The 16176-nt window shown below is 40.1% G+C and overlaps 1 protein-coding gene across 1 annotated transcript; it reads left to right on the top strand.

Annotated features, from left to right (window-relative positions):
* Positions 1-13007: 13007 nt before the first annotated feature.
* On the top strand, positions 13008-15610 carry LOC115135032 (protein phosphatase 1 regulatory subunit 3C-B-like). Its single transcript, XM_029669227.2, has 2 exons — positions 13008-13199; positions 13588-15610. The coding sequence occupies exons 1-2, from the start codon at positions 13186-13188 to the stop codon at positions 14561-14563; spliced, it is 990 nt and encodes a 329-aa protein (XP_029525087.1). The 5' UTR covers positions 13008-13185; the 3' UTR covers positions 14564-15610.
* The last annotated feature ends 566 nt before the right edge of the window (positions 15611-16176 follow it).

The raw sequence follows: 16176 nt of genomic DNA, 5'->3' as shown, positions 1-16176 counted from the left end.
TTCAGGTTAGCAACGCAAACAAAACAAAATAACTTGGACTGATTATACCAACCAGAGCCACTGAGTTCTGCCTAAAAGTCTCACTATGCTTTTGTGTGTGTGTCCATGTGTGGTCTCTGTGAAATGTATGTGATGATGATGGCCAATTCGAAGGTGGGTTTGTAAATAGAAAGAGGATGGGCTGACAGTCATGGTGTGATTCATCCCGCCTGAACCAGACTTTTCCTACAGGGAATTGATACTCTTCCCTGTCTGTGTCTTTCTGTCACAAAACTGTCCTCCATAACTCTCTGTCTCAGTAACATACTGATTACGCACCTCTGAAAGCAGTACATGTGATGTTTATTTCAAAGTACATTGTTGTTTGTGTCAGCAACTCAATCCCAATCAACTCACACTAGAGATATAACCGTTTGTTCCTCGGGCCTAAATCATCTGCAAAACGTGATGATATTCCTTTGATAGCGCAGCCCAGCATGCCTCCAACCTCTCTAAACCCTTCATTTACATCTGTAGCACCAGTGGTGTAGTGGAGTGTATACCCAGGTATACGCCGTATACCCACTTATTTTCAGTAGGCAATGTGTATACTCACTTCTTAATCCCCACCAATACATATCAATGAAGTGTAGTGGAGGTATCAATTAATACACTCTTAGAAAAAAAGTGCTATCTAGAACCTAAAAGGGTTATTTGGCTGTCCCCATAGGAAAACCAATCGGAAAAAAACTTGTAGGAATGATGGAACAGATCTGAATGTTTAGCTTAAAATGTTGATAAACTATTATTTATTCACATTTTAGGCGCAGCAATGTACACACGGCAGTAGGCCTATGCGTGAATGTTCCAAAATGCGCACCGCACATGCAAGCAGTTTGATGGACAGAGATGGTAATACCTGATAGAAAGAGGCGGGAGAGACGCAACGACTATCACGGGTTGCTAATGTGATTAGAATAATGTCTTTAGCTGCTAGACAATGAAATAAAGTTGAAATATTATGTTTGTAGGCTACTTTGAGGCAATGTAAGACATGCCTCATAATATGAAGTAAAACGTCCAGGTTTCAAACAATGAAGGAACCGGAAAAATATAGCAGTGCTAATGATAGACCTAACCGTCTTCTGGTAGATGGAAAGGCTTTCCCCAAAAACTTCTTATTAAATATGAACTAGCTACATAGTAGCCTATACCTTCCTGACAGAATGGTATCATGATTATTTGCATCAATCAAATGGACCATTTATTTAGCAAAATCCATCTCATGTGCTACAGAAATAGCAAATCAAACAACATCGCTAGGTGCCTGCACAATTGCCTTAAAGGATAACTACTCTCAAAAATACAACATTCTTAGATTTTTCCCAGACCTCAAAAGTGGTCTCCTGAAGTGGTTCTAGCATTGTTATGGGCTTAGAAAATAACAATTTGTTATTTTCTGTTAAAGTGGGACTTTGAGAAACAAAACCTGAAAAGAATTGTGAAAATCATAAACCTGTGAATTTCAGACTCAGTTTATCTGTTTCAATTGCAGACCTACTATTAGCCTACTACACAGTACAGCTTGGGTTGGCCTGACTGTGAAAGACTAAAGTCATTCAGATTGTATGTCACTGTTTCTCATAGAATTTGTCACACAGAACGCCTTTCCTTCGCTGGGCGGCCGTTTGGAAAAATGTTGGCAAAATTAGAGTATACCCACTTCTCCAGGCACCACTACACCACTGAACAGCACATACAGTACCAGTCAAAAGTGTGGACACACCTACTCATTCAAGGGTTTTTCTTTATTTTTTACTGTTTTCTACATTGTAGAATAATATTGAAGACATCAAAACTGTGAATTAACACACATGGAATCATGTAGTAACCAAAATAGTGTTAAAAAAATAAAATAGATTTTAGATTTTAGATTCATCAAAGTAGCCTCCCTTTGTCTTTATGACAGCTTTGTATTCTCTCAACTAGCTTCACCTGTAATGCTTTTCCAACAGTCTTGAAGGAGTTCCCACATATGCTGAGCACTTGTTGGCTGCTTTTCCTTCACTCTGCGGTCCAACTCATCCCAAACCATCTCAATTGGGTTGAGGTCGGGTGATTAGGGAGTCCAGGTCATCTGATGCAGCTCTCCACTACTCTCCTTCTTGGTCAAATAGCCCTTACACAGCCTGGAGGTGTGTTGGGTCATTGTCCTGTTGAAAACAAATGAGAGACCCACTAGACGCAAACCAGATGGGATGGTGTATTGCTGCAGAATGGTAAGTGTGACTTGAATTCTAAATAAATCACAGACAGTGTCACCAGCATAGCACCCCCACACATCACACCTCCTCCTCCATGCTTCACGGTGGGAACCACATATGCAGAGATCATCCATTCACATACTCCGCGTCTCACAATGACGAGGCGGTTGGAACCACAAATGTCAAATTTGGACTCATCAGACCAAAGGACAGATTTCCACCGGTCTAATTGCTCCTGTTTCTTGGCCCAAGCAAGTCTTATCTTCTTATTGGTGTCCTTTAGTTTTGTTTTTTGTTGTTGCAGCAATTCGACCATTAAGGCCGGATTCACGGAGTCTCCTCTGAACAGTTGATGTTGAGATGTGTCTCTTACTTAAACTCTGTGACACATTTATTTGGGCTGGAATTTCTGAGACTGGTAACTCTAATGAACTTATCCTCTGCAGCAGAGGTAACTCTGGCTATTCCTTTTCTCTGGTGGTCCTCATGAGAGGCAGGTTCATCATAGCGCTTGATGGTTTTTGCGACTGCACTTGAAGAAACTTTAAAAGTTCTTGACATTTTTGTGATTGATTGACCTTCATGTCTTAAAGTAATGATGGACTTTAATTTCCCTTTGCTTATTTGAGCTGTTCTTGCCATAATATGGACTTGGTATTTTACCAAATAGGTCTGTCTTCTGTATACTACCCCTACCTTGTCACAACTGATTGGCTCAAATGCATTAAGAAGGAAAGAAATTCCACTAATTAACTTTTAACAAAGCACACCTGTTAATTGAAATGCATTCCAGGTGACTACCTCAGTAAGCTGATTGAGAGAATTCCAAGAGTGTGCAAAGCTGTCATCAAGGCAAAGGGTGACTACTTTGAAGAATCTATAATATCAAATATATTGTGATTTGTTTAACACTTTTTGGTTACTACATGATTCCATATGTGTTATTTCATAGTTTTGATGTCTTCACTATTATTCTACAATGTAGAATTTAAAAAAATATATATATATATATATATTTTTTTTTTTAAATGTGTAGGTGTGTCCACACTTTTGACCGATACTGTATATCATTAGGACACACACACAGACAGTGCTTATATGCCTGTCTCAACCTAGGGTACTGTCTTTAGACTCCTCTCCAGGGTGACTCTTCCCCTCTCCACAGTCGCTCCATTGTCCCTCATAGACAAAATAGAGCAGAGATGACTTGTATGCCTCTGCCGTGGCAGTGGGCCACCCCCAGAAGAAGGGCTAAGGAAGAATCAGAATACACTACTGTGAGTGACTTGGTATGCAGACAAACAGTGAACTCCAAAGACGAAATGAAAGTCACACACTCCATTCTTAATTGCAATGTGATTCATTTTACTCTGCAAGAATGTCTACATCATTTAAGCTTTTTCCATGTCTGCCATTACACACCTCCACCAGCCCCCATTAGCAGGTAAATTATTATTTCATCCAAGCAAAGTTTTTACTGAGTTTCAACAGCAGCAACTTAATATGTCCTTATGTTTACAAGTGAAATGAGCTCTCCTATAATCACCAGGGGCAACTGACACAGACACACGTTTGCATCTGATGATGACAGAGAAATAATTGGCCGCAAATCCAGTCTATTTCCAGACTTGAGCATCCAATTACCAGATGCTTAAGATTGAACAGCAACCCTGCCTGTAATTCAGTGGTTTAAATGAAAGCAAAGGGACGTTTGGAATGACACGTGACTCAAGATATCTGGCTGCACAGTTACATCCTGTTGTAAAGCCTTGTGTACCACTTACCAAATGTTTATGCTCATCAAATCATTCGATGTTGGTGTCATTGTGAAGCTAGTACCATTCTGGTAGGGTAGAGTGGGATAAGTTCAGCCAAATGGTTAGTTGAGCCACCACTTGTTTCTCGGAAACCATACACAAAATGAATAATGTTACCAAATATTTAGGAAGATATCATAATTTCAAGTAGTCTGTGAATGAAGAAACCACATGGAAAAAGTGGTAAATAAGGTCCAAAAAGCAGAGTTTTCTTTACAAAGTAAAATGTGTTCTTGTGTTATAGGTTTCATTAATACATTCTATCTAAACAAAGTAGATGCTTTTAAGATTGTTCTATACATCAGTTGGGGTCTCTATAAGCTACCATATGAAGTCCTAAACCTAGCATGAAAGTGTATCCTTGTAGCTGTGTGGGCGGCAGGTGGCCTAGTGGTTAGAGCGTTGGAATCAGCTCAAATCCCTGAGCTGACAAGGTAAAAATCTGTTGTTCTGCCCCTGAACAAGGCAGTTAACCCACTATTCCTAGGCCATCATTGAAAATAAGAATTTGTTCTTAACTGACTTGCCTAGTTAAATAAAGGAAAATAATAATAAAATAGTTTGCCTTCGGGTAAGTTGAGCCAATTGCCATTGGGCTAAGTTGATCGGCCACCATACCCCTTACAAATGATGATTACATTTTTTGCAATGTGTCATACATATGAACTCAAGACAGTGCATTTTTATTGTTACAGAGCAGACATCATCATGCCCCGTGTATACAAACGTAAAACAAGCAGGGGCCTAGCCTTCCTTGAGGTTCTTGAGAGAGCAGCCAAGGAAGTGAGAGAAGAAGAAGTCCAATGGAGCAGCAGCAAGGATGAATAAATAGACTGAATGACACTGAAGAGGTACATTGACAACAAAGAACTGAACATGTATCTGTGAGAGTGTAATGGAGTAGCAGAGGCACACAAGGTCTTATCTGATGACATGGAGTCTGAGCTTGCTAAACATATCAATAATCAAATGCAGAGAACTTGCCTATGAATTGGCGCATCAAAACAAAATCCCTGTCCGAAACAACTGATCAAGAAATGGATGGGTAAGTGATATTGAACAGAGAGATCTATATCTGAATGTAGGCATACATTTGAATATTTTTTGAACTTTTACTGTTTTAAAGCGATATCCCAAGTAGAAATACAGTAAAGTACACACACTAAAGGGTAAAACAATACAAAATAGACAACTGCAAACTTCAAGGAGTAGGGCATGTCATCTGCCCTCTTACTTGAGGAACAACAGAGGAGCAATAGAGTACAAGTAAGATTTTGTGAGTCCCCCCCACTTATGCGATGTCAGGACTTACCTGGACCACCTCTTGAGATGTTCCTTTTTTTAATGTAAGATGTGCCAAGAAACCACTTTTTTGGACAAGCTATGCTTTCAAATCTGTTATGTTGACATTCATTCCAATTATTTCCAGGGGTACACAGAATCCTGAAATATATGTTGAGGTATTTGTTAGAAATAATACTATATTTCCCTTGACGGAGTGATGCTGAATGTAACAAATTGCTCAACATACCACACTCTTCCCTACAAGTTTGATTGACAATCTGAAGGTAGTCATTGGAGACAAAGTGGTGGCCTAGGTGATTTCTAGTCCCTTTATTTTTGTCAGGCTGTGTTTTGTCGACTTGATCACATCTAGCAGGTGCTGCCATGAGCTTAAAATGTTTTTATTTTTATAATCTATGTTTATTGCTGATGACGACTGGGAATTTTAATTGATGGTCTTGTGATGATGTGGGATGCAGCTTTTCTTGAAGAAGATAATCAAGTAATGCAAGTTCTATAGTTTACAGTCTTGTAACAGTGTTCAACAAAACAGAGGCTTGGTTGTAATTTGATGTTGTGCATATTGTATTTTTGCAGTGAATTAAATACAGGAATGTTAGACAAACATGACAAACATGCTGCCATTTTATTTAAAGCAATTTTCAAATATATTATCATATTTTTCTTCTAAATAAATGCTTAGTATTCTCCAAACTCTTCTCAGCTTCACTTTGAGTGACTGCAGTGGCACTATAGACTATAGTGAGAGAGCCCTATTTTGAGAGCCACATCACGTTGGATGGAGCTAGAACACCACATGCAAATTAGTTATAGGCCTACATCTCCCAAAAGTGTAATCTTCCCCCATTTCTCTGGTCTCTTAAAGCCCTCTCCCATCCCCCTGTCCCATGCAATTCATAGGGTGTTAATTTGGCTGTCATTCAGTGCTCGTAAATGAGGTGCCCAATAGGCATGTTGCCAGTGTCCTGTCGCCCCCAGCCCCACACTCAGCACCTCCATGGTGGGCCTCTTTCTAAACGTCCTTGTCCTTGAGACATTCAGTTAGTCCCTCCAGTATTTTTATTGCAAAATCAATAATTCCCCACATATTATGCGAAATCTTGCAAATTTGACCCATCACTGCACTATTTCCACATAAAACGGTCAAATCAGTGAGGAGATTTGATTAATCTGGCGCTGGTGTCCAGGTAGGCGTGTTTTGCACCGGGTGATGCTGACCGCATTCGTTTTGGAACCGGGCTGCAATCTGGGCATGAGCCAGGTTCCCTTTCAAACCCACAGCGAAGTCAGGTCAAAGCAAAAGTTAGGTAATGAGTACGATTTTGTGTTTTCAACGTGCAAAAGTTATTGTTTTTGATTAAAACTAGTTTGAAAATTCTGATATATTTTATGAAAAATAGTATATTTTATTTATATTTTTCTGGACGATGCACCATAATGCAGTGTTGACAACATGGCCGAGCGGCGAAGACTATGGTTTGATTTGAGAAAGGGCCGTAGACTGGTGCCCCACGGTTCAGCATAATCGAATCTGACCCAATTTGATCGCATAAAACTGACCAATCACCGCAGTGCAAAAATAGGGCCCGCAATTTCAACCAATTTACCGCATAATATAGTTTGATCAAGCCATACGTCACCAAACTAGTTTGGTATTTCGGGACAAATTGGACAAAGTCATCGCATTTTGCTATGCAAAATGTCAGAACTGCTGCAGCTAAATCAAGCATTTTTGCTGGCAAATATCACACAAAATGAACGCAATATCCTGGAGGGACTGTTCAGTAGGACAGAGCAGAATGGGTAACATCTTTGATAGATCTTGAAAAAAGCTCAGATAAAAGATACTGGATGGCTTCCCGCATAAAGCAAAACGGACAGCAGATAGTTTAACATACTCACCCATTAGTATAGTACATTTGAAAACGTTTCTTTAATCCTTTATTTGACTTCAAGAATGTCAATACTCATGTTTTAGTGTGAACTGCCCATGAAGATGTTGACATCTGCTGGAGGATATTACTCCCTACAGGTGTCTGGCTATCACCACTACTAAAAGACGAGTGGATTTACACATGGTGCCTTTCCGAAAGTATTCACAACCCTTTACTTTTTCCACATTTTCATGTGTTACAAAGTGGGATTCAAATGGATTGAATTGTCAATCGTTGTCAACGATCTACACAAAATACTATGTAGTGTCTTTTTTAAATTGAATGCATAATAAGTAAGTTGATCATTGCTAGACAGCCATTTTCATGTATTGCCATTTTGCCAAGCTGATCAAAACTGTAACTAGGCCATTCAGGAACATTCAATGTCATCTTGGTAAACAACTCCAGTGTATATTTGGCCTTGTGTTCTAGGTTAATGTTCTGCTGAAAGGTGAATGTCTCCCAGTGTCTATTGGAAAGCAGACTGAACCAGGTTTTCCACTAGGATTTGCCTGTGCTTAGCTCTACTCAGTTTCCCTTTATCCAACAAAAATAAACCCTAGGAACCACCAAGACTCTTCCTAGAGCTGGCCTCCCGGCCAAACTGAGCAATAGGGAGAGAAGAGCCTTATTCAGGGAGGTAACTAAGAACTAGATGGCCACTCTGATAGAGCTCCAGAGTTCCTCTGGGAGAACCTTCCAGAAGGACAACCGTTTCTGCCGCACTCCACCAATCAGGCCTTTATGGTAGAGTTGCCAGACGGAAGCCACTCCTCAGTAAAAGGCACATCAAATCAAACTTTATTTGCCACATGCACCGAATACAACAAGTGAAGACTTCACCGTGAAATGCTTAATTACAAGCCCTTAAACAACAGTGCAGTTCAATAAGAAAATAATTACCAAGTAGGCTAAAATAAAAAGTAATAATAAAAAGTAACACAAAAAGTAACACATGACAGTCTGCTTGGAGTTTGCCAAAATTCACCTAAAGACTCTCAGATCATGAGAAACAAGATGCTCTGGTCTGATAAAATCAAGATTTAAGTTGGTCTGAAAGTCAAGCGTCAAGTCTGAAGGAAAGTTGGCACCATCCCAACTGTGAACCATTGTGGTGGCAGCATCATGCTGTGGGGATGTATTTCAGAGACAGGGACTGGGAGACTAGTCAGGATCGAGGGAAATGGAGCAAAGTACAGGGTGATCCTTAAAGAAAACCCACTCCAGAGCACACAGGACCTCAGAATGGGGCGAAGATTCACCTTCCAACAGGACAATGACCCTAAGCACACAGCCAAGACAATACAGGAGTGGCTTCGGGACAAGTCTCTGAATGTCCTTGAGTGGCCCAGCCAGAGCCCGATCGAACATCTCTGGAGAGACCTGAAAATAGCTGTGCAGCGACACTCCCCATCCAACCTGAGAGAGCTTGAGAGGATCTGCAGAGAAGAATGGGTGAGACTCCCCAAATACAGCTGTGCCAAGCTTGTAGCATCATACCTAAGATGACCCAAGGCTGTAATTGTTGCCAAAGGCGCCTCAAAAAAGTACTGAGTAAAGGGTCTGAATACTTATGTAAATGTGATATTTTAGTTTTTATTTGTAATATAATTGCAAAAAAAATATAAAAAACTGTTTTTGCTTTGTCAAAATGGGGTTTTGTGTGTTGATTAATGAGGAAATAAAATACATTTAATCAATTTTACAATAAGGCTTTAACATAAAAAAATGTGGAAAAAGTCAAGCAGGTAAGACCTCCTCAAAATGTTCACAAATTGGAATTCATTTCTTGGCTTCTGCTCCTGCACTTTATACTCAAACAGACACCGGCTGACTGACTGCCAAATTGAATGTTGAAGTATGTTACAACACATTACATCCAGTGGTGCAACCTTCACCTTACTGTACGCTGTGCTTCTCCAGTCTATTGTCCCTCTCTACCCACGAAAACATTGTGGAGGGCTTGGTATTCTGTTATTTTCTGTTATACTCTGTAAGGAGTGTGACACCTTTGGTTGAAGTTAAAGTCTCTCCTCAATGTGCTACTGCCTACAACTTGCTACTGCCTACAACATGATTTACATGTATTACCACTGGTGTCAGGGCAAAGAAAGAGATGTTTCATCAGCCAAGCATATCACAGATTTCAGCCAATCAGCAAGAGCGATCCTCTCCTGACCACCAGGCCACGACGCACTGCAAGGTCAGTGGGTGGGCAGGCAGTAACCTAACCATGCCAACTGACCTGTCGGAAAATCCATAAGTCATTGACTGGACTTTCAGGGTGTCAGAACTTCTCAATTTTTTGCCAGGTTTGTGTTGCAACGTTGCTCAATCCAGTATCCCTGACCATAAACAAATAGGCTAGTTTTGATCGGCAATTGCTGATATGGATGAATTAGCGGATTCCACACCTGTTTAAAATAACTATGTGGCTGGAGGTCAAGTTAAACACACAGTGGAAGACTGATAGTGGTGTTGGCCCATGTGAGTGTCTATCTAATGTGAGTGGAGCCACTGTGGAGAAAGATGCAACTGGGGCTGTCTCACTCCCATTGATCATCTGTAATGGTCAGGGATAAGGACATTGCACTATTTATACTATCCAACTCAGGAGCATGCAGTATTACAAAAATCTCATATTCATCTCTGGTTGGGATACACATCTCTGAATGCTCAGGGCCAGTACTCAACACCACCAACTCCCAAATGGCTGTTATACTATGGCTCTACAGCCAGGTCCTCCAAAATGGTTGCGTCCTTTCAATTCTTCTTTTCGTATTAAATTAATTTATATTAATGATTATAAAGCATTTAATGAACATAATTACCTCAGCTATTAGTATGGCAAAATTAATACAGAAACATTTGGACTATTCATGACATACTGGTATTCCTATATCTTTTTAATTTGACTTTGCTTTCAAGTATTAGATTTATTTTGCCATATCTGAACAAGTGTATATTTATTAAACCATGAGTGTAATCTATGAGTACAGATACCTAACTACCATGACCATGAGCAAAATAACTGGCAACTACAACACATAATGCATTCACTATACATGCCCACAGGTATCCTTGCAAATGTTTTGCAATAGTGCTTTGATGAAGGAGCTTGCTACGGCCCAAATATTGAAGGGAATTAAGTTGCCATCCTGAACAATCTTTTAACATCAAATATATTCATTCAATTTAAAGAATAGGAAAACACACACAGTGATTTGATGACTGATTTCTATATACTAATTTAAAACCCCCAAAATATGTGAGAAGTAGGCATTGGTCTGAAGCCGAAAAAGAACGGAAATTCACATGAGCACAAACAATGCCTACTCCACCCATGCTCTACCAAGGTTTTCCACCCATGCTCTACCAAGGTTTTCCACCCATGCTCTACCAAGGTTTTCCACCCATGCTCTACCAAGGTTTTCCACCCATGCTCTACCAAGGTTTTCCACCCATGCTCTACCAAGGTTTTCCAGCACACATCCGTTAACCTACTACAGTAGCTATGTTGGTTTATTGTACTTCAAACATTGTTTGAAGTACAGGTTGTCTAGGAATCAAACCTTAGGATTCAGGTTACTTAGGAGTCAAACCTTTTCAAACAGCCTAATTCATACTCTTCAGGTGAATAATGGACTTGTGTCCTGCAATTAAAATAATATATAGGACCAGTCGGTCAGCCAGATAGGTTATCTGAGCTAGAAACACTTGAACAAACTTTAAAAGAGTAATGTTAGGCAATTTTCTGTCAATTGAGCCATTATGTGCCATGGTTTGCTTAGCTAGATGCAGGGAGTCTATAGCCCCTGATAGACCTACATCTCGTTTCAGATAGTCTGAAAAATTTATGTAGATGTAGACTGAACTTTGCTTAGTTCAAATTGTCAAGACTAATTTATTCAACATGAATAGCGAGGTGACTTCGAGGTAAGAATAGCTTCTGTTCCCAATAGCCTGCTAGAATAGGCTACTGAGGATGGAGTCATAATTTCAATCACCTGTAGCCTAATCTGACGGACTATTTTTGTCAATCTAATGCGTTCTAACAACTGATTGGCAATTGCGATAGAGCTTTGATAACTTCAAATTCAATTAACTAAACATTGCCATTAATAATTGCTACTGGGGCTGTCCCACTCCCAAAAGGCTACAACAACAAACTGAAGTTACATGATTTTTATTAAATCCGTTTGGCTGCTCCAGGTAGGTTACACAAGTGGCACAAATGGATTTGCAATGATTCCAGTGATATCATAATTTGAACATATTTATTGTATGAAATGGTAGCCTACAGTGGCCTACAATGGCATACAGTATAAATGACTATGCAGATTACTACTAACAGATGCAAATGTATCATTATCCATATTTAATGTCAGTTTCACAACAGAAGCACGCCAGGGAGTTCCATAACTTCCATTTCCAATTTCATCTTGAGCAGCCCTGAGACCCAAGGACTTTTTCCATAAGCAAAGTAGACATTAGAATGGAGTTTAAACCACGTCTAAGTGAATTTATCGAGTCGTTTTCAAGTGCTTTGCTGTCATTATTTCTTGATGCGGAGCAGTTCTAGCATGTGAATATGTTTTATGGAAAAATAAGTGTTTCCATAAAGACGATCTAAATAGCCAACTGGACTTACAGAGTACTGCTCTGGCTCCTCTCACTCACCTGACTCAGCCAATATTGGACTGAGCTGCCTGCTGCAGTGCTTTCTCAACATACACACACACCCACCCCTTTAGGTCCTCCCCACCACTCACTAGCTCACTCACTCATTCAGCAACAGTCTGCCTCACTGCCTGATAGTCAGCAGCAGCGGGTCACAGGGAAATCTTTTTTTCCCATGGAGAAATACCATAGGTGCCGCGGTGCGACGTAAAAGTAGCCCCAAAACCCGACACCCGTGACCAATACATTTTCACGTCACATCCTTTTCAAAGTAGCCCAATTTGCAGGAACACTGCGTACATGGCAACCCAGCTTTATGGACACTGTAGCCTCGATTTAATCTAGAATTTAAGATAGGTTTGGCGACCAGCGTGACTATACTATTATCTGTTTATTGTTAGAAAGTGGCTTTAGATCTTATATCAAAGAGATTCAAATCGATTAATTTGGTCTTAGAGGATGTATAATAGTTCATTTATGTCTATGGCCCAAAACCGATTAAGCCAGTAAATACACTTTAAATAGCACTCTTGCAAACAATTGATCAAAAGAAAATCCCCAAATGACTTCTCAAAATGCACTTGATTTTATCTCTAGGGGGAGATAAAATCATTAAACTGAGATTTGCTAAAATCATATTTTTTTTCCATTTAAAAGACATGCCTAAATTCTGTCTCCATTCATCTTTTTTTCAATTTTAAACTCTCTGATTCAGAAGGGTTGGGTTAATGAGGGAGACACATTTCAGTTGAATGCATTCAGTTGTACAACTGACTAGATATCCCCTGTTAAACACATGAACCAGAAATAGTGAATTGTCTGCAGCACATGATCAATACCAGCAGAGGTCTACAATGATTCTAAAATAGAAAGTGTCAGTATGAGTAATCCAAACTGGCCCCCCTCAAATGCAAAACTCCATGTGGGTTGGCTAGAGTCCAATGCATAGTTTCTCTGATTGGTTGTGTGAGAAACTATGTGAGCAAAATATGCAAATTGGCTCGAAATTGCAGTTGAAATCACTGGCTCTCATGCATTGGGAGACTGAACTTCAGAGAGAGCAAGGGGGCATGCCTGCTCAACACTACTGACTGCAAGTTATGAATTCATGACAAGATACTTGAACAAAACTAGTTATTACAGTACATTTTAAAGCATATCTTGTTCAATCATCTTTGTCTTGGAACCTCTCTCTTCATTTTTCAAATGAGTGCCACGAGGTAAGGATCATTGTTTTGCTTTTTAATGTAGCCTTAAAGTAGATGTTTGCAGTTCAAGGCAATAACTCATTTGGATGGGTTCTCAATTTGTAAGCAGAATAAAATATTGTATTGATCATTTTAAAATGTTTTTGGTTTTCATTTAGATTTTAGGAATAGCACGATCATGTGAGCTGAACAAAAATCTATGTTTGGCAACAACTTTTCTGGTGAAGTAGATGTTCTTCCAAAAATGTTGACTGCCATGTAATATCATGAGACTAAAAAAACATACATTTAGTAGGTACTTAACGGAGCCCCGTTACGTACCTAGACATTGACCTGTATAATATAGTGAAGTGTATAAGGACTTTATTAAAATACATTCTGTTTGTTCCCCCTTCCTCAGGTACCTCCATGTATTAAATTCATCAGCAATGCCGGTTCCTGTTATGCCTGTAGACATCGCTATGCGCATGTACATCACACACTCGCCACCTCTCCGTAGCTTCCTCAGTTCCCATGAGGACTTGAGGGCCAGGAACCGGGCAAACCACTACAAGCCCCTACAGCCCTGCATCAGCTCTCAGAGGCCCCTGGAGGGCCCCAGTCTGGTCTGGAAGAGCCCCAAGACAACCATGAAGACCTCAAAGGGCAAGAAGAGAGTGGTCTTCGCCGACTCCAAAGGCATGTCCCTCACAGCCATCCACGTCTTTTCAAAGTTTGATGAGGAGCCTGCGCTGTCCAACTTTCCATTTGACCTCATAGACCTGGAGAATGCCACCATGGAGCTGAAGATCTGCACCAAGCGAAGCCTGGCGCTGGACTTTCCCCAACCCGCTGCAGACTATCTGGCCTTCCGGAACCGGCTGTTGAATAATTCTGTGTGCCTGGAAAACTGCACACTGCAGGATAAGTTACTCACGGGCACCGTGAAAGTCCGAAACCTTGGCTTTGAGAAGTCTGTCCATGTCCGGGTAACTGTTGACTCATGGAAAACCTACACAGACATTGACTGCACCTTTATGAACAACGTCTACAGTTGCCAGGACACAGACACATTCGCCTTTGCCTTCAAACTGCCCCGTTACGTACCTCCTTATAACAGAGTCGAATTCTGCATATGCTTCAGAAGCAAAGACCAGGTTTTCTGGGACAATAATGACGGTAAAAACTACATTCTCAAACCAATTGGGTGGAATGGAGACGATGTGAAAACAATGCCCAAAACCCCTGTTGAGCGTAAGAAACCAGAAGAGCACAAGAACTCCAGTAAACTACTGGAGATGGGGTTTGACCAGTTTGCAAGTCCCCGCTCATCAAGTGGACTCTTTCCTGGGTTGCAAAACTGGGGCCGAATTGAGAATGGTGCCAACTACTGGTGAAATTAGGGAAGACTTTCAGCTACAGTGAAGAGTTATAACAGGGATACACTTGGAGCAGAGGGATAGCAGTACTAGTGACATAACTTATCTTAAAATGTCAAAAGCTGCTTTGAATGCAATGAAGCACATCAAGAAATAAAAAGTGTATGGAAATATGGACCATGGCTAGTTTCTACTGCAATTTGGTTACCATAGAGATACTTTCTTAATATGATCAGAGAGATGGAGGCAATTGATTTAATTTGAATTTTACATGTGATTCTTGTGTAAAGTAAGTTAGTGCCTTTTCAATATCCTTCCTGTTATAAAACAAATACCCATTGAAATTTAAGTTTGACAATCTGTAACCTGGTATTAGCCCATTTTCAGGGTTGGAATTTATCGTAAGCAAATGCACTGATTGAGATGAACTTCCTGATTTCCATACATACAGTATGTGGTGGGATCGGACCAATGGGATGTCCTTCATATTGAAGGGTAAGAGTGGTATCATCCATCTGTGAAAAAATAAAATACAAATGTATATGAATTTCTCAGTAAATAAGGCAAATTATAAAATGTACCTTCAACATCCTTTGTACCTTCAAAATATATGTTTTTAATGAAGACTCGTGTCATTTGATTTCTCAACATTGCTGTCTCATGTATCTCTTTTCAAATGCTTATTATTGTATTTGATGCAATGTGAAGTTGTTTTGATAAGATACAATCAGGAAATGTAATTATCACGGCCTGTTGTCTCATACAGGAGTTAATGCTGGTATGTTTTTCTTTCCCAATAAGTGCCCTCATAATGTTAAGTCAGTATTACAGAACTATGCCTTGTGGTGGACCTATTCTATGTTTAACTCGGCTCTATGAATGGTGATTGTTCTTATTTCTATACGTGTAATTCTGGTGTGAGTGTTGAGCAGTGGCGTGGCTGAAGTATGTATGTACACTATTTTATATTATTACTGTGAAAAAAGGTTGGTTATTGTGCTCTTGAATGTGTGCTTAAAGTGTATGTGATCTTTTTAGAAATAAAATGTTATATTGTACAAAACATTCATGATCCCTAGTCACTTTTTCATCACCTCTTCAGGGGTATGCCACAATGCAGGGCCTAATAATGGCAAAGCTCTCTTCGTGTCACTGACACGTTTTAAACAACTGGCTTTGACTGTGAGGCATCGGAGAGGGTTGAAATCATACCCCTACTACAGACTCCATTTTACACCTTGGTCAGCAGCATGACAAATAGTTGTCTGTTGACCGCTCATGCCAGAGGAGTCCTGAAAGGAAACTCCAGTCTCGCGACACCTTGGTGTTAGAGCAGTGTAGAAACACACAGCTGGATATTACATAGCTAGTTCATACAATAGGGGATCCTTCAAGTTTCAGTGTGTCATTGGTTATTACATAAATAATTTCATACATTTACAGGGGAGAAGGTGAACCAAGTTCTATTCTCATCCTTCTCTTCTTTCAGAGGTAGTGATATGCCCATGCATTATTTTGTCAGTGGAATGTAAATTAAAGTGTTGTCTGACTCCAGTCAGTTTCCTGTGCAGAATCATACCCAGCAGGACACATAATAACTCCTCTGCCTCAACAGGAAGAGCCCCCAGGAT

The sequence above is a fragment of the Oncorhynchus nerka genome, linkage group LG10 (genome assembly GCF_034236695.1).
Source record: "Oncorhynchus nerka isolate Pitt River linkage group LG10, Oner_Uvic_2.0, whole genome shotgun sequence".
In the NCBI taxonomy this organism is placed as follows: domain Eukaryota; kingdom Metazoa; phylum Chordata; class Actinopteri; order Salmoniformes; family Salmonidae; genus Oncorhynchus; species Oncorhynchus nerka.
Note: the sequence above shows the minus strand (reverse complement) of the source record. Positions and strands in the feature narration are given on the sequence as shown.